The 27308-nt window shown below is 35.9% G+C and overlaps 2 protein-coding genes and 1 non-coding gene across 5 annotated transcripts; 2 read left to right on the top strand and 1 right to left on the bottom strand.

The window, feature by feature from the left end:
• Positions 1 to 7034: 7034 nt before the first annotated feature.
• On the bottom strand, positions 7035 to 12175 carry LOC149394795 (proteasome subunit alpha type-4). 3 transcript variants are annotated; one of them, XM_089615418.1, is made up of 3 exons: positions 11947 to 12175; positions 9331 to 9717; positions 7035 to 7738 (listed from the first exon to the last, which is right to left on the bottom strand). In XM_089615418.1, exons 2-3 carry the CDS (start codon positions 9687 to 9689, stop codon positions 7345 to 7347), a joined length of 753 nt encoding a protein of 250 aa, XP_089471544.1. In that variant the 5' UTR covers positions 9690 to 9717; positions 11947 to 12175; the 3' UTR covers positions 7035 to 7344. The 3 variants fall into 3 exon arrangements, with proteins under 3 accessions (XP_089471544.1, XP_089471545.1, XP_089471543.1); XM_089615419.1 differs by having other exon boundaries at positions 11977 to 12175; XM_089615417.1 differs by having other exon boundaries at positions 11965 to 12174.
• A 3431-nt stretch (positions 12176 to 15606) lies between these two features.
• TRNAT-UGU (transfer RNA threonine (anticodon UGU)) lies at positions 15607 to 15678 on the top strand. Its single transcript has one exon. It is a non-coding gene; the product is annotated as a tRNA-Thr (tRNA).
• Positions 15679 to 20273: 4595 nt separating this feature from the next.
• Positions 20274 to 21773, top strand: ATL43 (RING/U-box superfamily protein). The gene has a single exon (XM_089616055.1). The coding sequence runs from the start codon at positions 20708 to 20710 to the stop codon at positions 21476 to 21478; it is 771 nt and encodes a 256-aa protein (XP_089472181.1). The 5' UTR covers positions 20274 to 20707; the 3' UTR covers positions 21479 to 21773.
• Positions 21774 to 27308: the final 5535 nt, after the last annotated feature.

Below are 27308 nucleotides of genomic sequence, written 5' to 3'. Positions count from 1 at the left end.
AATTAATAGGACAGTTCAATATTAGAGACAACACAAAATTTAATTGCTATCAAACTGCAAGATGGCCGTCACACTGATAAAGGCAAAAAAAGTCGCCGGCGAATGAAGTGGGACTGATTTTTGAAGAAATTATTGACAAGGCTGCTGAATATATATATATATATATATATATATATATATATATATATATATAGATATATATATATATATTACCATCTGTAGCTCATAAGCTAGCCAAGAAGGCTTTGAACTTGTCTGTTTCTGTCGTTTGGGTGGATTATTAATGTGTTTCTCCAGATCTGTTGGACGACAAATTGGCAGATTTGGCGTCGTTATAAAAGGTCCTGAAACTATCTTTTCTCAACGACAACAAAAGAAAAAAACTGAAGATTAATACGGTGACTAAATATTATAACGTTTAACGAGTAAAAATTAAATTGCTAAAAGCAACCATAAATTAATTTAAAAAATTTACAAAGGCCAAGTAGGTTTTGTAATAGTACATAATCGAGCAACATTTTTACTTTTATTTTTTTATTATTACTTGAAATAACATTGTTTTGTTACTCGGACAATAGATTAAGAAGTACTTCGCAGTTCGCATCATCAGTGCTCTTACATAAATAATATTAAAATCCAATAATGATCTTGTCTAGTCAGCCAATAATGTATATGGACTAAATTTTTTGATGTACGTGTGTAACATTACTCTATTGCTAAATCAGAAATAAATAAAAAAAAAACAAAACATAAGTAATATTAATAATAATAATAATAATAATAATAAAATCGAAGTTAATTAAATGCTGACTGGTACATGCATGTAAGACACTGAAGTGCTTTTTTCAGAATGTGAGAATTGAATTCTCTCCCGACACAGACTTGAAAGCGTTTACCGTTTCGGGTAATAACTCTGATATTTGTATCCAACCATTGCATGTCAAAAATCATATATCATATATAATATAATACAATATAATATATGGACCAAAACAGCAGAACCTGAATCATGATATAATGACCAAAACTGTTGCAAATTAGGAAACCCTATTTATATATTCACGGTCATTTTTTTTCAGTTCATATTGAGATAAATGAAAATATACTTGAGAGTTTATTATATGTACATGATTATTACCTGATCATGATTATTGATGTATATTCGATATTGCGCGGTCTGACATTAATTACTTGTTGTGCAAGGGATTAGAGCCAGTTGGGACAACTCTTTTGTCGTCGGAGTCGATTGAAGAGTCGCTTTTTGTCGTCGTTTTGGTGTCTGAAAAACGACAGGAAGAGTGAGGACGACAATGTAGTGCCTCTACGGCTAATTCGGTAGACCTTCTAACTCCCTTTGACCCAACGAAACATAAACACAAGAGGCAAATCACACATTTGAACACGTAACTGAGTCTCATAGTTTGAGAGAGAGATTGGGATGGTTATTATATAGTGGTAGAGAGAGAGAGAGAGAGATTGGGATGGTTATTATATATAGTGGTAGAGAGAGAGAGAGAGAGATTCACGAAAAGCAGATCGGAGGTAGTGAGACTATTAAACCTTCGATACGTCCACATCACATTGAACAGAATCTCCACCAAACCTCATTAAATATGCTTTGGAAAGTCTAAGAGTACTCTTAAATTATATAAAGGATGTTATAAACAAAAATACTAGGAAATACGTATAGGATACGTCATTTGAAATTTTGTGAATTTGACAGCACACTTTAGCATATATATTAGCCATTTTAAGTTTTTTTTGTAATAGCCAAATTTTGTTTTTTGCGAAAAAAAAAAAAAATTAATAGCAACATATGGTAGTCACCAAATTTTGGTTACTTATGTACGCACAAAAAAAAAAGCAAATTGTATATACAAGTGAATGCAATTGTGCATGTAGTAATAATTTCAAACATAACCCACGACCATGGTAAAAATGCAATTTATTTTAGTTATAAAAAAACAAATACCGAAAGTATATCGATATTTAGGGTTATAAAGGTTTTTTTTACCGAGTTTTTCTATTTTCTGATACACCGATTGTATACCGAGGTATTTTAAACCTTTGTTACACTGCATTCTAAGTGTTAAGATATTTTCTCCTTTTGTTTCAATTTTATGCAGAAAAAATTATACACGTTTAGTTTTCTATTGATTTTAGCCATATATTTTAAGGATTCTCTAGTTACATTACCATATGAAAACTCAAGTTTTTCCATACAACAAACCTTTAGTAAATTTTAAGTAATTAGCCATAAGATTTTATTAACAAAGTCAAAAACAAATTAATAGTTGTAAATAGTCGTTAATAATTGTAAATAAGCCATCAGACTGCAAAGACATAAATGAAATGCTAAAAACGTCCAAATAATGTCACATCACCAATGGTTATTTACTTAAAATTTTCAAAAAGTTGACTACTTAACAAATTTCCAAATTTTGGTGGATTAGTTATTTATAAATTTGATATTTTAAAGGGAAATGTAGCTAAGTAGCCATTAGCAAACATTAATTTTACAAAATAGTCCACATTTGGTTTATTTTGAAAAATTCATTAGCGAAAATAAACAATAAACACTCCCAAATGAGTTCCACGTTGTAATAAGTGTCGGCATTAAAAATACAAAAAATTCACAACAAATAAGCAATAAAAAATTATTTGAAAACAAAATTAATAATAACTTCTTTACCCAAATATACACGGCGAGTAACTAAAGAATCACAATAACACCATTATCCGAAGAAAAAAAAAACACAAAACAAAACGACCTTTGAAATCTTTGAACCCCTCGTTCAGGAAACAAATCTTAAAATTAAGACAATAAAATGTAAGTATACTTATGTCAATAAATGTTCTTGTTCGAATAAAACTAATTATCATTTATTCAAATTTTTATTTATAGCTAAAAGGAACCAAATATATGAAGTTTAAACCAAAAAAGCCTGATTCATACAAACACACGTGCGCGCGTGCACACACATATGTATATATTAAGATATAAAAGTTTGGGCACTGTAGCGAAATAGCCAAAATGAAACTATGAAATTTGTTTTTTGCCTATGTTTCACAACTTTTAGGGAAATAGCCAACAGACTTATGTGGTAATAATTAAGGTCTGATTTGCCCTTATTTATTAACAAATTCGTCACTTTCTCTCTCCTACTTTTTTCCTACACTTTTTTTTACATAAAAACTTCAAAAAACCATATATATCTCATATGAACTCGAAATTGAGTGATTCCAAATCCTACGGATTCGTGACGCCGAGATCTTCAAAAATAGATCTATTGTGTTTGATGAAAAATCATGTTTAATACCATAGATGTAGAAAAATCATGTTACTACCTTAAATATGGAAATAACTGGAAATTTTTGAAATTATCAAAAAAAATAAATGGAAACGTAACTATGATGCATTAAACATAATTTTTCATCAAACACAATGGGCCTATTTTTGAAGATCTCGACACCACGAATTTGTAGGATCTGAAATCACTCAATTTCGAGTTCGTATGAGAAATATACGAATTTTTGAAGTTTTGATGCAAAAAAAATTATTTGAAAAAAAATAGGAGAGAGAAAGTGACGAATTTGTTAATAAATAAGGGCAAATCAGACTTTAATTATTGCCACATAAGCCATTTGGTTATATCCCTAAAAATTGTCAAACATAAGCTAAATCTAAAATCACATGTTTAAAGTGGTCTAATTACTTACAAATCTCTAAAAGTTACTATAACATCCTAACATGAAATAACACTAAAATCGATTTCATTAACACACGAATTAACACTAAAAAATTGGTATAAAATCTTAAAAATTAACAATAAAAAATTAGTATAACAATCTAACACAAATGAATTTGTCTCTGTCACTTCCACATATTCGGCCTGAACGAATTCACCTCATCCTCCGTCCCGGAAGTCAAAATCTCATCCCATATATTGACAAAGACCAGTCCCTCTTCCTAGGGGCACTGGCATCAAGGGCAGATCTGGTCAAACTACAAGCTGACCTATATAGAGCCATCGCAAAAAAAATTGGGACTTAGGTGTGAAGTTGAAGCTAACGCTAGTGCGGGACATGATAGAGAGAGAGAGAGAGACTTAAGAATAACCTCTAAATAAGTAAATGACTGTCGAGCAATTATACATTCCAAATATAGAAATCGATTTTTTTTTTTTTACTTTAATGGACATTCAAGGTTAACACTGGGATAGAAAATGTTATTGGATTGCCACACAAGCAACAAAAGCTATTTTGTTAAAATTCTACAAATATTGACTATTTTACGATCACAATGTTTCGAGTGGCTTAGTTCATTATATTATTACACATGAGGAATTATTCAAGTTCAGACTACATACTTCTTACGTCGTGCTTGGAGAGTGGTTTCATTACGTCGTGCTTGGAGAGTGTTTTCATATTCAAAATCAATATGAGATTATAAAAACTACAAGTTAGATATAAATTTTCTCTTTTCTCTCTTTGATTTTATCTCAAGATTGTTTAATGTATTTGTTTCCCTATTTTTCTTCCATTCACCCACTCTTTTTATTCCCTTTCTTTGTTTTGGCTTCTCACAGTTTGTTTTACACAATATATATACATTACAAACGAAAACAAAAATAAAACAATAGTAGTGGGCACACTATTTTAAATCCAAACATACAAATTCTACCTTGGCTTTAAGAAATTTAGAGGCCGAACAACAGATCGACAACACCACGAACCTTCGTCGAATCATTCTCCACTTCATCCTCTAGTTGCTCAACTTTGTGACGCTGATGAAGTCGCAGCAATGCCAAAACTTGATCCTCGTCATCATCTTCATAGTCATATCTGTCCGATTCTCGTCCATGTGTATTTCTCAACAATGAACACCTTGACGATCACATCGTGAATGAAGTGTAGCTTTATGTCGATGTGATTTGTCCTCTCATAGAAATTTGGGTAATTACTCAAGTGTACCACGCTTCGATTATCACAAAATAAGTCCACCTCATTTTGCGTGACTCTCGAGCTCACCAATCTACCCTTTAAACCAAAGAGATTCTTTCACGCATTTTGTAGAAAGTGAAACTAATAGTTGTGATTGTGTATTCCAACTCACCGTACAACTAAATTAGGTGAACACGTACTCAGTCGACGAGCACCACTTATCCAAGTCTTCTCTCAACTTCTTATCACCTTCATTCACCCGTCTATAGAGTATATCAACAACCAAATTTCCTTAAACAAATAGAAGGAAACACTTTGTTGCCTCTCATTCCGAGTTGGCCATAAATCGGCTCACGGTGTTAGCTACATAAGTTAAATTTGGTCGTGTACATACACCATGTATATATGAGACCCCCTCATAAATCATTTTCTCCATACTCTCGCTTGACCCTCTTTGGTCTTCGGAAAAGTTCTCGTAGAAAGTCTGAAATGTCCCTCCCAAAAGTATTTGAACTGCCTTTGCCATCGACTTTCGACTTAGCCCCCATTCGAAGATAACCACATTGAGACATGAATAAAACCTTGTGTCTATCTCGTGTGACTTTTATCCCCAATTTTTTTTTTTTTTTGCCAATCCCTTATGTCCTTCATTATAAATTCAATTCCCAAAACTTTGTTTACTTCGCTTTTATTTTTTGATACTATCAACATGTCATAAACTGTAGCAACAATAATATTCCACAACCATCATCGACCCACTTAACATATATGCAACTATCAGATTTGTGTTACGTTTATCAACAACAATATTCCATAATTATGGATGCGTTCACGACTGGGAAGTAGAACTTGTTGAGGTCAAACCCTTTTATTGTGCGAATCCTTTAGCAACTAATCTCTTCCTTTCATTTGAACACTCATTTGCAACCAACCACCCATTGATTCTTAGGCTTGTCCACAAGTACCCTTGTGATGTCCTTTTCTCTTCCATCGCATACTTCCATGGCTATTTATCTTTGTCCATCACCTCTTTTCGATATGAGCTCGTTTTTTTGTCCTCCAACTCATTCGCGAAAACCAATGCAAAAGCAACTAAATCGGAGTAGTCATTCTAGTTTGTTCTCTTGCCAAATGATATGAGTCTAGGTTGTCGTCCGGGATTTCACCACATAGCTCTTCAATTTCTTCAAAATGACCTTCATCACTAGACTCGTCTTTATCCTATCACACATCGCTACATCTCCATAATAGCTCTACCTAAAGTTCGGTTCTTTCCTTGGCAACCTTTGCGCTATCCTTGGCCTTTGGAGAAGCCATTGTCATGTAGTGCCCGGACTCTCTGAAGAAACAATCACGGCTAATGACATATTTTAATGCTTCACCATCTTTGTACCAAAACTTCAAGTCATAACGCCCTCGAACTAACCGACAAACATTACTCTTTTTCACTCATGGATTAAGCGTCCTCTCTTTGGTGCATATACGACCCACAATCAAATACCTTCAAGTTGTGGACAGCTTCAGTAGATAACTATTCTACACTTATTCTGTTGTCTTACAATTCAACATCATTGATGGACATCGATTTATCAAATAAACTCGTCGTTTTACTATAATTATGTCCGTTTCCGCACAAAACACATGGTAAATAAACACTGATGTATTTGTACCATTTTACTCTTTTGCCGACTATTGACTGTCTAAATTTCTCTTTTAATAGTAAGAGCCGAGCTATGGAACTCGAGACAATTTTACAAAAGATAATAAATAAATAAAAATGGAAAATAATAAGAGGGAAAAACATATGAAACGGGAAAAGAAAAGGAAATGAGGATAGGGAGTATAGACATAAGAGTATGAATAACGCGAATGGATGCTTCAGCTGAACTATATAGTGATTAACTCTGAATAGTTAGTATGCCAGACCATTTTTTTTCATTCTTTAGTTCTCTTTTATAATATAGTGACGAAACAATTAATATACTAAATTGCTCAAATCTGTTTAGCAGATTACACTCCCTTTAAAACCATTCCGACGTTCGAAACTATTTAAGCAAAAACAACGACCAACTTGCGAATACTAACAAGAATTGGATGACATCTTTTTTTTTCTTTTCCTTTCTTCTTTCAGTTAGAGAAGTGTGTAATTCAGGACACAGCATTTAGTAGCGTTAAGAAGACACATAGAAAAAGGCATAAAAAGAGTGCAAACCCTGAACTGAAAGCTCTAAAACCGGAACACAAAAATGTCTGAAAATATATTTAAAAAAAAAAAAAAAAAGTGCCTTGCATTACAGCAGAGCAAAAGAGAGAATCCGCCGAGTATTATCGTATATCGTAAACGCTTTAACGCTCTGCGAAAAAAAAATAATCTCAAACATAGCGAGCGCCTCGAGCGAATCAAGAAGCCTCTGGGGCGGGCTGAGTGACCCCGGACTTGACGAGCAACTTTGCGAGAGTCTCGGGCGAGCAGACTCGGTACTTGACGTCCCCGGACGGAGAAAGGAAGACCTCGGCGAGCTCGAGCTTGTCGGAGGTGAGGCTAGTGCTGTCCATGGTCTTGCTCAGGACCTTGAGAACCAAATGAACCGCCTCTTCGCGAGTCATGTCGTCTTTGTAATCCTGCTTCAGCATCGACTGGGCCGCCTGGTTGTTGGCTCCGATCGCCGCCGCCTTCCAACCGCCGTAGTTTCCGCTCGGGTCGCTCATGTAGAGCTGAAACCCGAAGTTCTTGTCCCACCCGGCAAAGAGGAACGAGACCCCGAACGGCCTCAGCCCACCGAACTGGGTGTACCTGATACGTAACGCACGATAGTTTCAAGCACACAAATCACTAGCACCAATCGAGTGTCTAACATATTCATACTAACGATTTTCCACAAAAAAAAAAAAAAAAAAAAAAAAAAAAAAAAAAAAAGTGGTGACGAAAGGTATAACTCGTACACATCTTTCCATTTTCCAATTCGATCCGATCCATTCGTTCGTAGAGCTATTTACTCGATCGCAGAGATTTCTGGAACATTTCTGACAGAGGGACATATATTCAATTTTGAAAGAACTTATTGTCAACCTCTTTCAGATATGAATCTGTCTGATTCAGTAAGGATACCTCTCCAATTAAACCACTCCTACTTACACTAAAATATAATCAAGTGAAAATTGCTTAAAGTATAAATAAGGTACAATATCAATGACAAACAGTTGCTATTTTTTATAGAGAAATATCAATTAAAAAATAAATAAATAAATAAAAAAGCAATGACAAAATCGTCCAGTGGAGAAATTTCACACACATATGAAAAGGGTTTCTTTGTAATAGACCGATAACTGATGGGAGGTTTGTATTATGCGCAAAACCGAGGGAAGGTTCGTGGCATTAGGTAAACACCGAAGGACACACGTCACTTTACATATAATAATTATTATAAAAAAATGATTAATAAACCCTCCCAACAAAATTACAAGGGAACCAAATATGTTTTCCAGATTAACCCCAATAGGTTGGTCTAACTTGAAAAGGCACACAATCTCAAGTTCGATTCCAATAGACTCAAACAGGTCTCCTGCTCTAATTTCCATGGCCTCGAGAACTTAGTCGAGCAAGCGCTCAATACCCACGGCCATAAAAAAAATATATAAATCCGCCCCATAATTTATCTACCAATAGCTTTTTGACAGCTGAACGGACAGTCGGATCATAAAGGCAATTTAAAACGATGTTAGATGACTCTTTGGACTTCTCGACAAAGTCTTTGTCTTTGTCAATCTCCCATGCGTCAACAAAGAAAGGGCTCACTTTTACGAGGCGGTCTAGAAAGCACCAAATCCTCAGAAGATCCAAGTATTTGGGTGGCATTTTATGATCGATTTGGGGTTTTGGAACAAAAGAATTTTTTAAGACGGCGACAACTCTGTTGGTGATACAAGATAACATCAACTTGAATTAGAGCCTCTAGCTTTCCTCGCCTAGTAAAGAGTTCTCGAATTATTCGTTGGTAGATTTATCAAGGGATTGGGCTTAGTGCTCTGTAACCTAGATGGAAGGTTAAATTTTTATGGTTTCCGAACTAGGAGAAAAGTGGTTTCGGGATATCTATCAAGATAGGTTGTGTTTGTACCTACTCTTTGGCTTTTGCCTTGTTATCAATAAAAACAAATCAAGTATTTCTTTTGGTAAAAAAAAAAAAAAGCAGTTCGATTTAAGTGGAGACGGAGCATATTTGAATCAAGATCCCATGTTCAATTCCACTAGACTAGAAAAACTTTCGAGTCTCCTGGTCTAATTTCCATGGCCTCGTGGGTTTAGTCGAGCAAATACTCAATACCCTCGTGGGGGACATATTTGAATTTCGAATTGACATTACGAGTACAGGATTTTAATATTACCCTTGCTTGGTGTCGCAGAGGGACTGGACGAGCTGCTCTACGGGCATGGGCTCTTGGTAAGAGAGGGTGTAGCGCTGTGCCTGGACTCGGGCGGTGTTGATGAGGATGTTGGCGTCGGACATGATTCCGGCGACAGCGCAGGCCACGTGGTCGTCGATCTTGTACATCTTCTCAGTGGAGGTCGAAGTCTGGAGGAGCTTCGAGGTCACTTTCTTCTCGCCAACGAGGACGACCCCGTCCTTGGACAGAATCCCGATCGCCGTCCCCGCGTTCCCGATCGCCTCCATCGCGTACTCCACTTGGTACAGACGCCCCTCCGGCGAGAAGATCGTCGTTCGGCTGTCGTACCTTCTAGACATTTTTTTTCGTTATTCGAGAAGCGATGAACTGCAACAAGGACACAAGTAAATGATCAGTTTACGATGATATGTGCTTGTTTCGAAAAAAAATTAGGTTTTTATTTTTCATCTGTAATACTTCATTTCGTGCGACTGAGCAAAATGATACGAAAGATAAAAATGGAACACCGGTGAGAAAAATGAGGTGATATTGCCTGATCGGATAACCTGTGCAGTTATAGTTACTCTGCGTTTGTTTCGAAATGATTATTTTTTTTTTAGTACTCATTTCGAAAATGCATACTTAAATAGATGATTCAAAATGCTTGCTATTGTGAAATTCTAGAACTCACGCTTCAACAATTTGAACTTATTTCGATTAGTAGAAATCAATAGTCTCATTCTCACACAATATACATATAAGCCTTACATATTACCGAGCAAACATTACGATTTTAGTCCTAGTTCAGATATTTACAATATATTGAACTGCATCGCAACATCAAAAAAACAGCTCAAATGGAAAATTCCAAATCGCAACTACGGAGAATTAGACAACGGATGTCAACAGAGTGAACCCATAGAAAAAATTAAAAATTAAAAAATTAAAAAAATAAAAATTAGGTTTTTATTTCTCGTTTTTAACGTGTGCAGTTATAGTTACTCTGCGTTTTGTTTCGAAATGGGTTTTGTTTTTCGTTTTTATACTCGTTGCGAATAACGGATACTTAAATAGTCGATCCAAAATGCTTGCTATTGTGAAATTCTACAACTCACACATCAACAATTTAAACTTATCTCGAATCAGTAGAAATCAATTCTCTCATTCTCACACAATATATATGCATCACATGTTACCGAGCAAAAATTTAAATTTTAGTCCTAATTGGTTCAGATATTACAAACCAGATAACAAGAATTGATTTTCCAGCCAGTTTGTCCAACCCAAAAAAAAAAAAAAAAAAAAAAAACAGCTCAAATGGAAAAATCCAAATCGCAATATTATAAAAAACAAATGGAAGTCAATGGATTGAACCCATTAAAAACATTATTAAAACAAAAACTGAACTATGTCAAATCCAAGCTACAATTTGTCTTGGCTACTGAAGGATACCAAAACCTCAATTCAAGTGTAAAAGAACCATCATTTGATTACATAAAGGACTTGTAGAATAATAAAATGGGTCAAAGCACATAGATTTCCATTGTAATTTTCATCGATTTCATTGTAACAGAACTTAGCCAGATATAGAGCAGTAAAAAATTGGTAATATTTTCTACAAATGAGCGAACTTAATCTAAAAGATAAAAACAGAAGATCGAAGCAGAGAAAGAGGGACATGGAAATAGATCGAACCTATTTGGCTCCCTTAATACATTGTTAAAGTGTGTAAATACTAATAGAAACAATTATCAGCAAATCCCTTAAAAAATACCATTTATCAACAAAATATAAAAATATTTAAGAATTTTGAATAACTGAATACTTATTCCCAACTTTTCACGCTCACTTCATCACTCCTCGCATAATCTCTAGAAGGTATCATAGTATTTGTATATCATTCAATTTTAATTTTACTTCATTCATAATTGTAATTCGATAATTATATTTGATTTTAGGCTCATACCAGCTAACTATATTCACAAAAAAAGCACACCGAAGTTCCACACCAAACTCAGAATCACCACTAAACATCAGAAAAAGAGAGAGAGAGAGAGAGAGAGAGAGAGAGAGAGAGAGTTTGGAGCTTGAGCCTAAAATCACTGAAAGCGACTATGCCGAATCTAATTAGAAGCTCAAGTGGACAAGAACATCATTTGGTAAATTTTAGGGACTTGCGTGATAATAAAATGGGTCAAAGACACATAATTTCAGTTGTAATTTTCCCCGATTTCATTCATAATATCAAATATATATCATTGTATACCTATATCCGCAGAGCAAATAAACGAGCAACAAAAAATCGAGTGGACAAGAACATCATTTGGAGCTTGAACCTAAAATCACTGAACGCGGCTATACCGAATCCAATTAGAAGCTCAAGTGGACAAGAACATCATTTGGTAAATTTTAAGGACTTGCGTGATAATAACTTGGGTCAAAGACGCATAATTTCAGCTGTAATTTTCCCCGATTTCATTCATATATGAACATCATTTCAGCTATATCATTGTATACCTATATCCGTAGAGCAAATAAAACGAGCAACAAAAAATCGATAATAGTCTCACCAGAATAAGCAAACTGAATCTAAAAAGTTGAGGAAGAAGATCGAACCAGGGAAATAGATCGAACCTAGAGACGTACAGAAATGAGTTGAGTCGTAACGCCGAGATGATCTGTGAGTGAGTGAGGTGAAGATTCGGAGCTTCTTCTTCTTCTTCTTCTTTCAGTTTCTTCAATAAAGAGGGATTTCTATTTTATTTTTCTGCCGAGTTTCTTGTTCGAGGGGGCTTCAAAAAGCAAACACTCGTGGAGTAGAAATTTGGGATTTGTGAGATTAATATCTGATGGTAATGCAACTGAAGTGCACCGAAATGTGTGTGGGTTCGTACCCACTTGATAAAAAAAAAAAAAAAAAAAAAAACGTTTTTAGGAGGAAAATGATATTAAAATTTAATGAGAAACAATTATCTTTGTAAAATAATATTCTAAACCCCTATAGATCTTAAAACTTATTTACAAATTTGATTTAATAATGATATTAAAAAAAATAATTAATACAATGTAAAAATTATATAAATATTAAATTTTACACAAAATTAAAATTAAAATATAAACATCGTGGTTTCCTTTTTTTTTAAGAAAAGAGAAAACGCGAAATACGTGGTGGAATATTCCTCTTATTTAGTGAAGAACATGAGAATCGGTTTCTCAAGCTCTTAGACACTTTTAGAGAGGGAATATAGTTTGGTTTGGTTAACTTTTGTTTGTGAGAGAAAGTGTTTGAGAGAGAGTGAATATTTCTTCTCCATTCTAGAGAGAATGGAAGTACATTATATTTCTTTTGTATTTTTTGATGAGAGAGATGAGAGAAAATTGTTTCTCTTTCTCATGTGGTGTTACTTTCTCTTTGTTTTTAGGATCTCAAATGTGCTTGTGAGAGGAAAATCAAGAGAGAAAATTGAGAGAATATTTTGGCATGGGTTTGCCTAGATTTTCATTTCTTTTTAGAAAATGGTGGAGTGGAAATGATATTTTTATTGTTTTGAATTTGTGTTAAGAGTTTTTGAGTTGTTTTGTGGGGCCAGTCGGATTTACCCTAAAAAATGGTGTTTGGGTGAGCAAAATTGTGTGGCCGAGTAGGATAAATCCATGTTGAAGTTTTGGTGAGGAGAAATGCCTTTGGGCGAATAGGCACATGGCCTGCCGGGTAGAAACCCCTTTGGGGGAGTAGAAGGTTGGGCAAGAGTCCCACACTCGTGAGGAGCCATCTGGGCGGGCGCGTCTTCGCGTGGATGATGGGATTCATGCTGAAGCAAGTGGGCCTGTGCGAGGAGCTGGGTCAGGCAGGAAGCTGGGCCCCGATTCGAACTCATGACACTCAACTTCGGTCTTGAAGCGATAAACCCCCACGCTATTTGTGGCTTTTGTTCTTTTTTTTTGGGGGAAATCAATATAACAACTATTATTTCCGTTGTTTGATAAATAATTGCATAACATATATTATGAATTTTCTCTCTATGAGTTAATTGTTTATAAAAATACTAAAATTTGTCAAATTATGGGTAATTCAAATTGGTCTTCAAATGATTTACAATAACTTCAAGTTATACATATAAAATATAAAAAAATTCAAAACTAAATAAAAGAAAAGAGTGTCTATCCAAAGCATAGATTAGCGTCTTACCACCACTAAGTGGGTATACAATTTCAAATCTTCCATGATAAGCATCGATGTAAAGCAATAGTATCTACTTCTTTGAATGAGAAATTTCGAATATACCATGACAAATCTTGTCAAATCATGAAAGATGTATAACTCAATCTTGATGCGATTCGAATCATGCGAGAGTGAAACACTAACTTATAAAGATATGACTATGATAATTTCCGTCGTATTTGGGGAAAATCATGTTCATAAACATGACCTCGCATCATCAAACGAAAACTAAATTCGATGGCATGTTCATTTTATTCTTATTCATCAAACTACATGTTTTTTTAACAGTTAATTCATTTTTTAGGTCTTTTATGTGTTCATCGTTTATTTCTCAATATTATTTTTTTTCAAAAATTAAAATTGGGTTGTATTGAGGCAGTTTCATATTTTTTGGGATTCTTTCTTTTTTTAATTTATAACAATTAATGAATAAAAATGGACGTTTTTCTAGGTAGGGTCAAAACTAGATTTTTAGCATGCTAAATTTGTTATCACATCAGTGAATGACTATTTGACTTAAACTTATAAAATGGTGGCTAAAGTAAAATTTCAACGTTTCAATTTAGCTAGTTCCCTAGAGTGCACATAAATCAATGCAACGTGCAAATGGTAAGAAAACTGTTATTGCATTTTTTTATTAACATTCACGAGACACATGTTGGCGGTGCGAGCTTATGACATGTACTGATCTAGGGTTGCGAGTGTCGTATTTTGTAGGATTCCGAAAAGATGGTAACGGTGAGGTGGTGTCTTGACCGCGATGGAGATCCTAGGAAACCGAAATGGGTTGGTATGATTAGCCTTGCGATGTCCTTTCCTCGTCTCCGCCCTCGTCATCGTCAGGATTTGATTCTCTTGAGCGACGTCTCTTCCTTTTTCTTACCTGAAAGAAAAGATAAAAATGGTGATATATATATATATATATATATATATATATATATATAATAAAATCAATGTTCCTCTTATTAAGTGGAAAATATGAAATTTGATTTCTCAAGTTCTTAGACGCTTTTTTAGATGGAATGTAATTTGGCATAATTTTAACATTTGTTTGTGAAAAAAATATGAGAGATAGAGAGAGAATATTTCTTCTTCAATTATAGAGAGAAATGAAGTACATCATTCTTGTTTGAGTTTTGAGGTGAGAGAGTTTCTCTTGATTATGAGAAATAGAGTGTTTCTCCTTTAATTCTATAGAGAAAGAAAGAAGATTGTTCTTTTTTTGTGTTTTTCTAAAATCAAGGTTGAGAGTGTTAGGAATTCTTGCCCACGAGAAGACGCTTCTGCAAATTCTCGTTGAAATTATTAATATAATAATGTTTTATCATTTATAATTTATTTGAATCGAAAGCGTTATTTCTTATACATTAAGATTTATCAAACATTCATCAACTCATAGTCTTTTACTTGTCATTTTTTGGTTAGGAGTGTCGTTTTTCAGTGAAAAAGGACGGCATAACAAAAACATTACATAATTTTGTAAAACAAATAGTATGGTATTAAAAAAAACTGTATATTCCAACATATTCATATATCAATTATCAAGTACTTAATTTAATAATAAACGAGAAAAAATTAATAAAATAGAACAATTTTTTGTGCAACATAATATGTTAGAGTGCTCAAGATCTCTCCGTCGAGGTATGCGTGAGATTATCTCTAGGCCAAGTTAAATATCACTTAAGCTACAAAAATACATGTTACCTTATAGGTGAATGATTTATTATCTTTCAGTTTAATGTTTTTGTATTAAATCATGTAATTTTGACTAGTGACAGATGTGTTTGCACTGCTATAATATATCATGTAATCGTGATATAGTGTTACTTCTAATATATATATATATATATATATATATATATATATATATATATATGTTAAGAGTGAACACTCTAAAAACAATATAAAAGAGGGGAGGAAAGAAAAGAATACGTACTTGCGCACTCTTTACAGTAACTTATACACGAAGATTCAATATTTATAAGGGAAAAAAAACGAGAGGTGTTTCTTTTAATATTTTATACTTATTAAATTTGGTGAAAATTTTGACGAGTGCCCCTATAGCTCAGTGGTAGAGCGTCAGTCTTGTAAACTGAAGGTCTGTAGTTCGATCCTGCATGGGGGCACCTCTTTTCTCAATAGGTAAACATTTTTTTTTCGTTTGATAATATTATCACCCCTAGTGTTCATTTCTTTTTAAACACTTAATACCCCTTTACTTCCTATTTTGTTTCGCTAACATTGGTTATGGATGAATTTTAAAATTGTATGAAACCTTTATGTTCTTGTCTATGCAAACAGTACTACTCCTTATCCCTTGTACGGATTCAGAGCTAAATTGAAATTGGAAGATTTGAATGAAATAAAAAAGAGCTGCCCTTAGAATCATGATTTTTAGTCTAGTTATGGAGAAATATATGAAATTGTATGAAAATAGTTTTAATTAGTTTGTTCATTGAAAAGAAAAAGTGTAATTTGTTCAATTTATAATCTTTGTTTACTCCGAAAAATGAGTTGTTGAAGATGAACTCGAACTCGAACTCAATATTCAAGATTCAATTTATAAAACCTTTATGTTATTGTCTATGCAAACACTACTAGTCCTTTATCCCTTGTACGGATTCAGAGCTAAAATGAAATTGGAAGACTTGAATGAAATTAAAAAAAAAAAAAAAAAAAAAAAAAAGAGCTACCCTTAGAATCATGATTTTTAGTCTAGTTATGGAGAAATATATGAAATTGTATGAAAATAGTTTTAATTAGTTTGTTCATTGAAAAGAAAAAGTGTAATTTGTTCAAAAGAAAAATGAGTTGTTGAAGGTAAACTCAAGCTCAATATTCAAGATTCAAGAGTAGGAAATCGGGCCTAAAGATGGTGGTTCACGAAGCCATGAATCGTTGTATTCGGGCAAATACTCAAGTTGTTCAATATAATATGTGGAAGAAGCGAAGCTCAGAGCAATATGGAAGACATTTAAATTAGGAACATTCTAAGCAGGTACGCCAAATAAGTTTTCATTCTCTCTCTCTCTCTCTCTCTCTCTCTCTCTCTCTCTCTCTCTCTCTCTCTCTCTCTCTCTCTCTCCGATTCCGACGACCTCTGACAATCATCAATGATTTCTGACAAACACGACACGCACAATTTTTTTTTTCATTTTTAACTCCATAATTGAAGAAAATATTGAAATTCATCGGAATCAATCGTTAACTTTTGGAAGTCATCGTAATAAATTGGAGTAAACAAAGACTCTTTTGGGAAACAACGACTATCAAAGAAGTCGATGTTGTCCTTAACTCATATTAATTATGATGACTTACGATGATATCTAAAAGTCATCGAAAATAATAGGAAGTCATTGTAATTAATCGAAATTCATTTGAATAAGAGTGATATCGACTCTTTTTTGTAGTCATTATAGCCCAAAATAGTTGTTTGCCTTTAATTTTGATTAATTTTGACGACTTCTATTTATTTCAATTAATTTCGATGACTGTCGATTATATTCAATGAAATTTAATATTTTAAAAAAAGTTTTTATATAATAATTTCACGCATGAACGTTAGTGATCATCATAAATAATTTGATATCATCGGAGATCATCGAAAAAGTGAGAACCATGAGAGATAAAAAAAAAGTGAGAAAAGGTATTTTGTACGGATATTTTTTTTCCAAAAAAATGACAGAAATCTAGTTTTATATATCTTACGCATAATAAGCTCATTCTTAATATTTCGCTACTTATGAATTTACAAAATGAAAATTTTCTTCAGAATTCTTCGACAGTTTTGCTCAACTAATGGCAATGATCGAGTGTTAGAAAGGATCCAAGGACCCACCAGTTTTCAAGCTTTGAAGAGTCGTGTGTTTGGAAGACTCGATGGATGGATGGCGAAGACAATCTCTAAGGCCGGGAAAGCGACCTTAGTCAAGTCTGTGGTGCAAGCAATTCCTTTATATGTGATGTCTACGTTTAGCCTACCGTTGACTTTCAACCAAGGCCTTGACAAGGCAATGAAGAAATTCTTCAAGATGAGGACAACAACAAATGGAGTTATATGGCACTTACGGGTTGGGAAAAGATATGTCGGCCCAAGGAGAGAGGCAGATTGGGGATTAAATACTTTAAGGATATAAGCTGGGATGGAACATGGCTACTAATACAAACCTGTTTTGGGTGTGACTTCTCTAGAGAAAGTACTACCATGCGCAATGTTTTATGAATGTAGATCCTCAGGCGTGTGATTTGAGTGGATGGAAGGATATGATGTCGATGAGATAGCTGATCAAGTCAAACTTGATGTTCATAATGGGGATGGGGAAACTGTAAATATTTTCAAGGATCACTGGGTGGGCGAAGGTATTATTCCTAGGCGAAGAAACAATTCGGGGAATGGTGAAGTCATGGTTCGAGAACTATTTCTTCCTAATTCTCATAGCTAGGATATTCAATAGGTACAATGCTGGTATGGTAAAGATTGGAGAGAGCTGATCGGGCGGACAAAGATCTTCCACAACAATAGGAAGACCTGTTGGTGTGGACTGCTTCTGAAAATGTGAGATTCTCTTCTAAGTCGATGTATAACGAAGTCGTGAAAGCTTCCTTTAATCCGAAAAAGACATATGGAGCTCACTCTGAAAGCTTAAAATTCATGAGATAAAAAAATGTTGTTGTGGAGGATCGGAATGGAGGGCCTTTCCACTGCAGTCCGGCTTGCGAAATCGATCCCTAATACAGGTAGACGTTGTAGAGTGTGTGACATAAACTAGGAAAGCCTGAGCCATTTGTTGTTCAAGTCCCCTGTGGAGAAAAGCGCCGAAGATATCATCAACAACCTACTCCAGTCGTATCATAATTAGAATCAGCTTGGAAGGGAGAATGACGAATATATTGTTCGGAACTGCGTCATCTTGCAGGCGATTTGGAAATGACGTAACGATAAGGTCTTCAGGGGTGTCATCGACGTCCCAATTAGCTTAATCCACCTTATAGATCACAGAGTTCTAGAGATGTGAACCTAGGCTAGAAGTGCAATGAAGTCTCGGGTCGATCCAGGGCAACAAGTCCAGATTAAGTAGAAGAAGCCGGGAAGGGGCATGATCAAGGTTACCACGGATGTGGCGTTTAAGCAAGGTAACGCGGCAGTGAGAATTATTGCCATAGACGAAGAAGGAGGAGCAAAATGAATGTGGAAAAGTAAAGTGAAGGTTAGTTTCGCAATGGAGGCAGAATTGACTGGGATTCTTCTTGCCATTCAGCAAGCGAAGTTCATAAATATTCAACATGTTATAATCGAGGGTGATAAGAAGATACTCTTGGACAATCTGCAAACTAAAAAAGGATTGTCCTGAGTGTTCTATTATCCATCTCTTTGAACAAGTGAAAACTGTTGGATATGCTTTCGAGTTCATTGGTTTTAATTGGGTTCCTAGAACTTCTAATGTTATGACTCATAGCCTTGGTTAATGGGCGATGAGTTGTAACGATAACAGTTTCTGTAGTTTGGAGCGGGGATTGAAATCTCGCATCTCGCAACTTTACCGCACTTTAAATGTTGAGGGTATCTCGTCTCGTACCAAGGTATTCCGCGGTATTTGACGAACGTTGAGGGTATCTCGTACCGCATGGTAACTAACATTCCGCGAGGTATACCGCAAAAAAAATGATATTCCGCGGGGTATTTGGACAATAAGTAATTTAAAAAAAAAATTACAATATATACATATGTTGCAAGTGAAATATATGGATTTAGCATACTAATAAAAATTGTTTGATTTTCTCCTAATGAATTTTGATACTTTTAAATATTATTAGTATGTTAAAAATCATTTAATATCATTTAAAACATATTACACTTAGAGAGTAATTTTGATATTAATTTGTAAATTAGAATTTTTAGAGTAATTTTGATATTGATTTATAAATATTGTACTTTCACGAAATTAATTTTGATATCACTTAGATATTAATTTGCAAATTGTAAAAAAAAAAAGTACAAATTACATTACCAAACATAGTACAAACCAAGACTATATAACATATGATAGAAGTTAAAATCTAATATATCACCATATACACTGTGAGAGGGTGTGGGAAAAAAACATCTTGTGTTTATGGCAATGACGCAGCTAGCAGGTACTAAATGGGTATCTCGCATCTTGTGTTGTTTGAAATGACTTTGACATACCCAAAACAGTCTAAATATTTTTTTAATATTTTTTAACATATTTTTAAGTCTTTTCACGAGATATTCCTTTTCTCCCGGGGAAAGCGCGAGAAATTGCGCGAAAAGCGCGAGAAATTGCGCGAAAAGTGCGAGAAATTGCGCGAAACGGCGAGATTTAATACATACCGCGAGATATATTCATCTCGTTCTCGCAGAGGTGCGAGAAATGAGATCTCGCGCGAGATACCCTTATCTTGCACGAGATTTCAATCCTGGTTTGGAGGAATGTCCTATCCTTGTTCGGAACCATATAATAAGGATCTGGTTTTATTAATGAAGTTTTGATCTTTAAAAAAAAAAAAAAAGACCCACCATTAGTTGCATTGCATGTGGCATAGTATAAATGGGTTCCTTTTTCTACCATAAGCTCATGGATTTGGAATTCTCTCTTTCTCCATATGTCGTCACATGAAGCGCCGTTAAAACTTAAAACTTCGACTCTCTCTCTCTCTCTCTCTCTCTCCCCAACAACCTCTCCAGCTTTTCCTCTTTTCCTGCGTTTCCTGTTTTCCCCTTTTTCACTCCTCATCAAGATTTTCACCCTTTTCCCTTTTCCGTTGCTCTTCTTTTTGTCCTTTTCCTTAACTCTCACTACAAACCAACCCAATGAATGCATATTCCACACAGAGGGGTAGTAATAATCCACTGCTCTTCGCGGCTACTGCAATAAAATAATGAATTAATCACCAAAATCTATCAATAAAATAAATAATAAAAAAACCCATCACCATCAAGCCAGTTCTGATGCCATTGTCACGTCCTTTTTTCTGCCCCTCTTTCGAAGAATGGATCTTCACTCCCAAAATTAACCCCAAATCACTAAACTTCAAATCCGAAGCAAAACCCTTCCTTTTTCTCATCCAAATCATCGCTCTCTCTCTCTCTCGGTCTCAGTCTCAGTCTCAGTCTCAGACTCAGACAGTGGAGTCATGATAACGGGACATCCTTCTCCGGCGCCGGCGGAGAGACCGGAATTCTCTCCCTTCAAGCCCACCGTCGCGGTGGTCATCGGAGCCCTAACCACCATGTTCTCCATCACGTTCATCCTCCTATTGTACGCCCGCCACTGCAAGAGCCGCTCCTCCGACCGCCGCCGATACTACCCCGCCGCCGCGCCGGAGAGGAAGAACTCCGGCGTGTCCCGCGCGGTGGTGGAGTCTCTCCCGGTGTTCCGATTCGGCTGCGGAGGAGGAGGATCGGCGGCGGCGGCGGAGTGCGCCGTGTGCCTGGGGAGGTACGACCGGTCGGCGGTCCTCCGTCTGCTCCCGAAGTGCCGGCACGCCTTCCACGTGGAGTGCGTCGACACGTGGCTCGACGCCCACTCCACGTGTCCCCTCTGCCGCTTCCGCGTCGACCCCGAAGACATCCTCCTCCTCCGGAATATTCCACGTCGGATCGTGATCGAGCCACGTGTCATCAGCAACCGCCACTCCTCCGCCGGAGAGAGAGTCTCCCAGCTTCTCGACGCCGCCTCCTTCCGCCGCTCCCTCGACAGCTGGAAGAGACTCAGAAATAATAATAATAGGAAAGACGGGAAGCTTCTGGAAGAGCGGCGGCGACGGGGAAGTGGGCCCGGGAATACCGACGCTGATGATTACAGGTGGAGCGACGTACAGCCGTCGGATCTGATCTCCCTGCAATCGGAGATGATGATCACGAGCGACGCCAGCCGTGGATTGCTAATGACGGGAAGGCAATAATCGCCGCCGAGAGGGGCTTCTCTCGAAAGATTAGAGGGTAAAGAAAGAAAGACTGTGTTGATGAGAGGAAGGTACAGCGGTGATGATGCCATATCTGGTGCAATTATTGGGAAGCAAACAAACACTGGGAAATCGGAACCACGTGGACTTCTCGGAATAATTCATTATTGGTTCCTTTTTTCGGAAAAATATGATCTATTAGTATGTTATTGTTGACTATATTTTAATGAGTTGGTCTGTTGGTGTATTTGTATCTTTTGTTTTTTCAGGGATAAATGATATTTTTGACCATTAACTATGGGATCTTGACAAAGTATGAAGTCTAAGAAATTTGAAAAAATGTTGTTGGGTCGCGAGACATTTTCCTCAATAAAAAGGATCGCGAGATATTTGCCTTCACAAAAAATGATCGCGAGACATTTTTCTTCATAAAAAAGGATCACGAGACATTTTCCTTCACAAAAAAGATCGTGAGACATTTTTCTTCACAAAAAGATCGCGAGACATTTTCCTTCATAAAAAAGTATTGCGAAACATTTTTTCACTAAAAAAAGATCGCGAGCCATTTTCCATCACAAAAAAAAGGTCGCGAGACATTTTTCCTCACGAAAAAGGATCGCGAGACATTTTTTCACAAAACTTGCTCGCGACCCAACAACAGCCAAATGACGAATTTATCCCAACATTCATCCCCTCATTAAAAATACCCAAGACAAACTCATGTCAATGGTTGGCTTTTTCTCTCTCTAATTAGACTGTCAAAACCTCTATTTAGCTATTTCTCTCATTAGAAACACCTTTGAGACCGAAATCAAGAACAAAGAGAATCGAAGTCACTTCACTCATACATTTTCACACAAAAACGAGGAACGATCTCCTTTCATTCTCTCTAGAGTGGGAGAGATAGGTTCACTCTCTTTCAAAACCCGAGGCTCCCGAGCCAAATTATATTCCCTCTACTATCGTGTCCAAGAACTTGAGAAATCGATTCTCTCGTTCTTCATTCGATAAGAGGAATATCTCGTTACTAATCTCACAGATTCGAAGACACGTGGCCAAGTCCGCTCACGACACGTGTCCATAAGTGTTGAACCAAAAAACGGCTTAACAAATACTCTTAACAAGTTTTTTTTAACCTTTTTTTTAATCAATTTTCATCCATCCGTCAAGTTTTTAGGCATTCTGTTAATTGAATGGTCACGTTTTTCTCACGTGCCTTCTGGAAGAAGAACAAGTTTTTAGGCCCTATATATATTAACAGAATACTCTTAACATTGTTCTTCTTCTAGAATCCACGTGAGAAAAACGTGACCATTCAATTAACAGAATGCCTAAAAACTTGACGGATGGATGAAAATTGATTACCAAAAAAGGTTCAAATATCATAAAAATAGTTTTCACAAGTCAAAAGTCTACAAACGTTTTTTTTAATATCTACAATAATTAAGATAACGTTCAATATTTTTCGGCGGGATTAGTGCTGCTAAGGTCCGAGAAGTCTATCAAAGATAAAAAAAAAATTATGAGAACGCCAAACTGTTGGAATTGATCTAGGGTTAAGAAAAGATTTAACGCTTCGAGCAAGCGACGGAATTTAAAATTTTTCTTTAAAACAAGTAAAACGTTTTTACTAACCTAGACAAAGAGCAAGTACATATAAATTAAAACTATTAAAGAGCATTATTTATTTACTAACCTTTGTGAAGCTTGATCATTGAGAAGCCTTAGGAAGGTTGAAACGTTCGTCTCCCCACGCATCTCGTCTCTCTTCTTTCCTCGGGAACTCGAGCAACCATGAAAGTTTCTATCACAATAATCACTCGAGAAAGAAAAGAATTAGTGTGTGGGTACTTTTAAACACGACCACTCGAGAACAAGTCTTAAAGTCGAAGAGCTAAAACACTAGGTCAAATGTGGACCTAGGTGCCAAAACAAAAACGAAAGAAAACTAGATAGAGAAATGGGAGGGGCGGCCACAAGTTCTAGAGAGAGAGTCTATCAATCTCTAACTTATGTGGAATGAATAAAATGAGAGGAATGAGGCCTCTATTTATAAGGGAGGGATTACCTTCATGAAGGTAGTTTCCTCTTCTATAGAATATCACATATTCATGAGCAAAATTTGTTCTTCTCCCTATTAAGTCACACGGCCAAATACAATCCAAGCAAGTCCTTGGATTTGTTTTCTCTTTTATTTTGCTCTCTCCTTGCCTTAGTTGGCCGCCCACCTTGCTTTCCATGTAGAGGAAATTTGTTTTCTCTTTTTCTTTTGGCAAATATCTTCATACATCAATGCACAAAAATAATCTCCCTTTTCTCTCTTGGGTTGGACGGTTTTGGCTTCATAAATGGGCTTCTAGATTTTTCTTCATTTGTTCATGACAACATAAGAAAAGCCCATTAAGAATTTTCAAGTAAAATTCCATGAAATGAAATTAATCCTCAAGGCCCAAATTCTTTAACTTGGCCGTGTTGTTTAACTTCATTTGTCATCATATGACAATGTCAAAAAATTTATTGACATTCATTTCGTCCTATGTCCTAAAAGACAAAAATACCCTTTAAACAATTTTCGTAAAACTTGTCTCGTTCTTGTTTTGACTTAGCTTCTAGTTTAACTATTCATACTCGATATGATTTGTGATAGTGACCTCATGGATCCAAATGAACAAAGCGTGAGCTAAAATACTAGGACTCAAAAGTTCACAAACCTTTTTCAAGTTTAGCTTATGTCAACTGACTCCACTAAAGAGTTGACAATGAAAATCTCTCGGTTCAAATGAATTTACTTTTTGTTGGGGAATCAAGCGCGTATCAGATCGCTCTGATACCTCTCGTTGAAGATGATTCTCCCATATAGCCATATTAATGCGGAAAAATAATTAATTACGTTGATCATAAGCTAATTAAATTATGGTTATAATTAACAAGATCTAGTTATGTTTAATTAATTTAATTCACGAGAGCATATTTATCAAGCAACCGATTTGAAGATAAACGAATACTTACATTGATTTTCGGTTCAGCTACAGAACGCTCCTAAACCAATCGCGTACTCCTTGCGTCGTCTTGATGAAGGACTCGAGGATGACACCTTAGTCTTCTGAAACGTAATCTCCGAGACGAATAAGAAAGATGAGTGGGCACAGTCTTTATCTCACTAGATGAGAAATGTTGTGTTTCAAATCTCGCTCTTATATTACTAAGAATGGAAACGAATTTCCGAGGGGGAGAGGCAGAAAATTTCGCACGGCCAAGAGGGAGAGCCACGAAATTATTAGGTCAAAATCCTTCTGTTTTCCCCCATTTTTTATGTCTTCTCATGAACCCCTATTTATAGTAGTAAAAGGGGATATTCATGGAACCTTCCAAAATATATTATTTTCTTTTATTGTGTTCATACTAGAGGATTTAATCTAGGCCATTGGATCTCAACAGGTGAATCCTACTTTTTCTCTCATCCATCAGATCAATATCTATGGGATGTTATTCTCTATTTAAATGGAGAATATTTTATTTAGTGAGATAATAAAGGAGAATATATTATTTCCCTTTAAATATATTCTCATATATTCTCCTAAATACTTTCCTTTAAATAAGGAGAGAATAAAAGACAATATCTTATATTATTCTCTCTCCTTTATTTAAACAACTAAAGAGAAAATATTGGTAAATACCAATATCATAAAAGTCGGATTTTAGGCACACGGCCAAGGCAAATTTGCGCAACTCCCATGCCAAAATTCCCAAATCCGATTTTCATATTTTGTGCAAGGCCCAATTGCTTAAAACCCAATTAATTATTTATTTACTTGGTCCAACAACAAACAAATAATTAATAATTGATTATTTACTTGATCCAACAATAAATAAACAATTCTACCATAAATATTTATTTAATTCTGCGAATACCCGTTTTCCAGAATTAATGATGTCAATCACAATTACAGCAAGTGAGATTAATAATGATAAACTTTATTATACGAAAGTTCTTATCCGCCTTTATCAGAGCCGAATCGGGGACTATGGACCTAGTAATAGAAGCTTAACAAATACGATGAAAAAGACGAAATAGTCATTTCCCTTTTTCCATCGATTCGTCTAATCTTGGTCAAATACTCCACTTTGTAAGCCAAGAATGAACTCTCCTTTAATACTAGAATTATATTTACTCATCGTGACGAGTGTGCACTGATATAGTCAGTTCGTGATCAAGATCCTCCAGGTTCAACCCGTGTCAAGAGAAGTCAATTTTTCCGGTATACTTCTCTTGATACATATCAGCCACTACTACAAATGTTAGATTCCACAACGGATATTCCACAACGAAACGCTGTCCCGTTGTGGAATCATGACGTTTCCACAACGGGACAAGAGTCCCGTTGTGGAATCTTGATGTTTCCACAACGGGACAACTGTCTCGTTGTGGAATCTTGATGATTCCACAACGGGACAGTTGTCCCGTTGTGGAATTAAAAAAAAAATTAAGGTTTAAACAACGGGATGGTGACCCGTTGTTGAATCTCGCCGCGGCCAAGGCATAAACTCGCCGTGGCCAAACTCTTCCACAACGGTACAGTGTATCGTTGTGGGAGAACTGTAAAACCAAACATTTCGCCGCGGCGAGCTTAAGCCTTGGCCGCGGCGAAATGTTTCCACAACGGTACAATAACCCGTTGTGGAAACATTTGGCCGCGGCGAAATGTCACAGACTGGAACTTAAAAACTTCTCTCTCGATTTTTTTTTCAAAAATTTCAGAAATTTCATTCTCTTCTTCTTCTTCTTCTTCTTCTTCTTCTTCTTCTTCTTCTCTCTCTCTCTCTCTCTCTCCCCGACCCAACCCCACTATCTCTCTCTCTCTCTCCAACCTACGCCCACTCGCCGCCCCTTCTTCTTCCTCCGCCGCCGTCGCCGCCCTATCTCTCTCTTCTATCTTCTTCCTCCGCCCTTCTCTTCTTCTAACCTTTTTTTCCCCGCCCTTCTTCTTACCCGCAACCCTCTCCTTCTTCTCCGCCCTTCTTCTTCTTCCCCGGCCTCCTTTTTCTTCTCCGCCCATTTCTTCTCCCCCGTCCTCCATTTTCTTCTCCGCCCTCCTTCTTCTTCTCCGCCTCTCCTTCTTCCAACCCACCAAACCCACTCTTCACAAACCCACCAAACATTCCGACCCACCCCCACACAAACCCACAAACCTTGCCTCCGACCACAACCCACATCTCCGATAACTTCATTGACTCACCACGCCTCATGCTCGTCGTCTTCACTCCAAGTAAGTATTTTTTTTATTTAATTTGTATTTTTATGTTGAAATTAGGTTAGAATTGTTTATTTGTGTCTAAATTATATAGATATTGAATATTGAATTTGATATTTATGTAGAAAATGAGTTTGGAATTGAATTTTGGTTTGAGTTTATGTTGGATTTGAGTTAGAATATTTGATTACCTTGAGTTTGAGTTGGAATTGAGTTAGAATATTAGATTGAATTTCGGTTTTAGTTTGTGTTAGAATTGTTTTGAATTGAAATTGAATTTCGGTTTAAGTTTATGTCGGAATTAGTTTGAATTGAAATTGAATTTCGGTTTGAGTTTGTCTTGGAATTGGTTTGAATTGAGATTATGTTTAATTTTTTTTTTCATAGATTATGTCTACTACAACCAAGAAAGATGATAAAAAGGTAAATTAATTACATGTTATTTGAAGTATTTCATTTACACGAATATTTGTTTTCTAATATTTTTTTGTTGTTGTAGTAGACAATAACAAAAATCTTGCCTCCGACCACAACCCACATCTCCGACAACTTCATTGACTCACCACGCCCCATGCTCA

Source organism: Urtica dioica, chromosome 5 (genome assembly GCF_054948205.1).
Source record: "Urtica dioica subsp. dioica isolate 48M chromosome 5, U.dioica_male_clone48M_v1_H2, whole genome shotgun sequence".
Lineage (NCBI taxonomy): Eukaryota > Viridiplantae > Streptophyta > Magnoliopsida > Rosales > Urticaceae > Urtica > Urtica dioica.
The sequence above is the reverse complement of the archived record's forward strand: the minus strand, read 5'-3'. Positions and strand labels throughout refer to the sequence as shown.

What these genes read in the sequence shown, in the direction of transcription:
- LOC149394795 (XM_089615418.1), bottom strand. Translation starts at nt 9,689, where the DNA reads ATGTCTAGAAGGTACGACAGCCGAACGACGATCTTCTCGCCGGAGGGG. An exon ending in CTCTGCGACACCAAGCAAGG is followed by an intron (nt 7,739 to 9,330) that starts GTAATATTAAAA and finishes GTTACGTATCAG; the next exon opens with GTACACCCAGTTCGGTGGGC.
- ATL43 (XM_089616055.1), top strand. Translation starts at nt 20,708, where the DNA reads ATGATAACGGGACATCCTTCTCCGGCGCCGGCGGAGAGACCGGAATTC.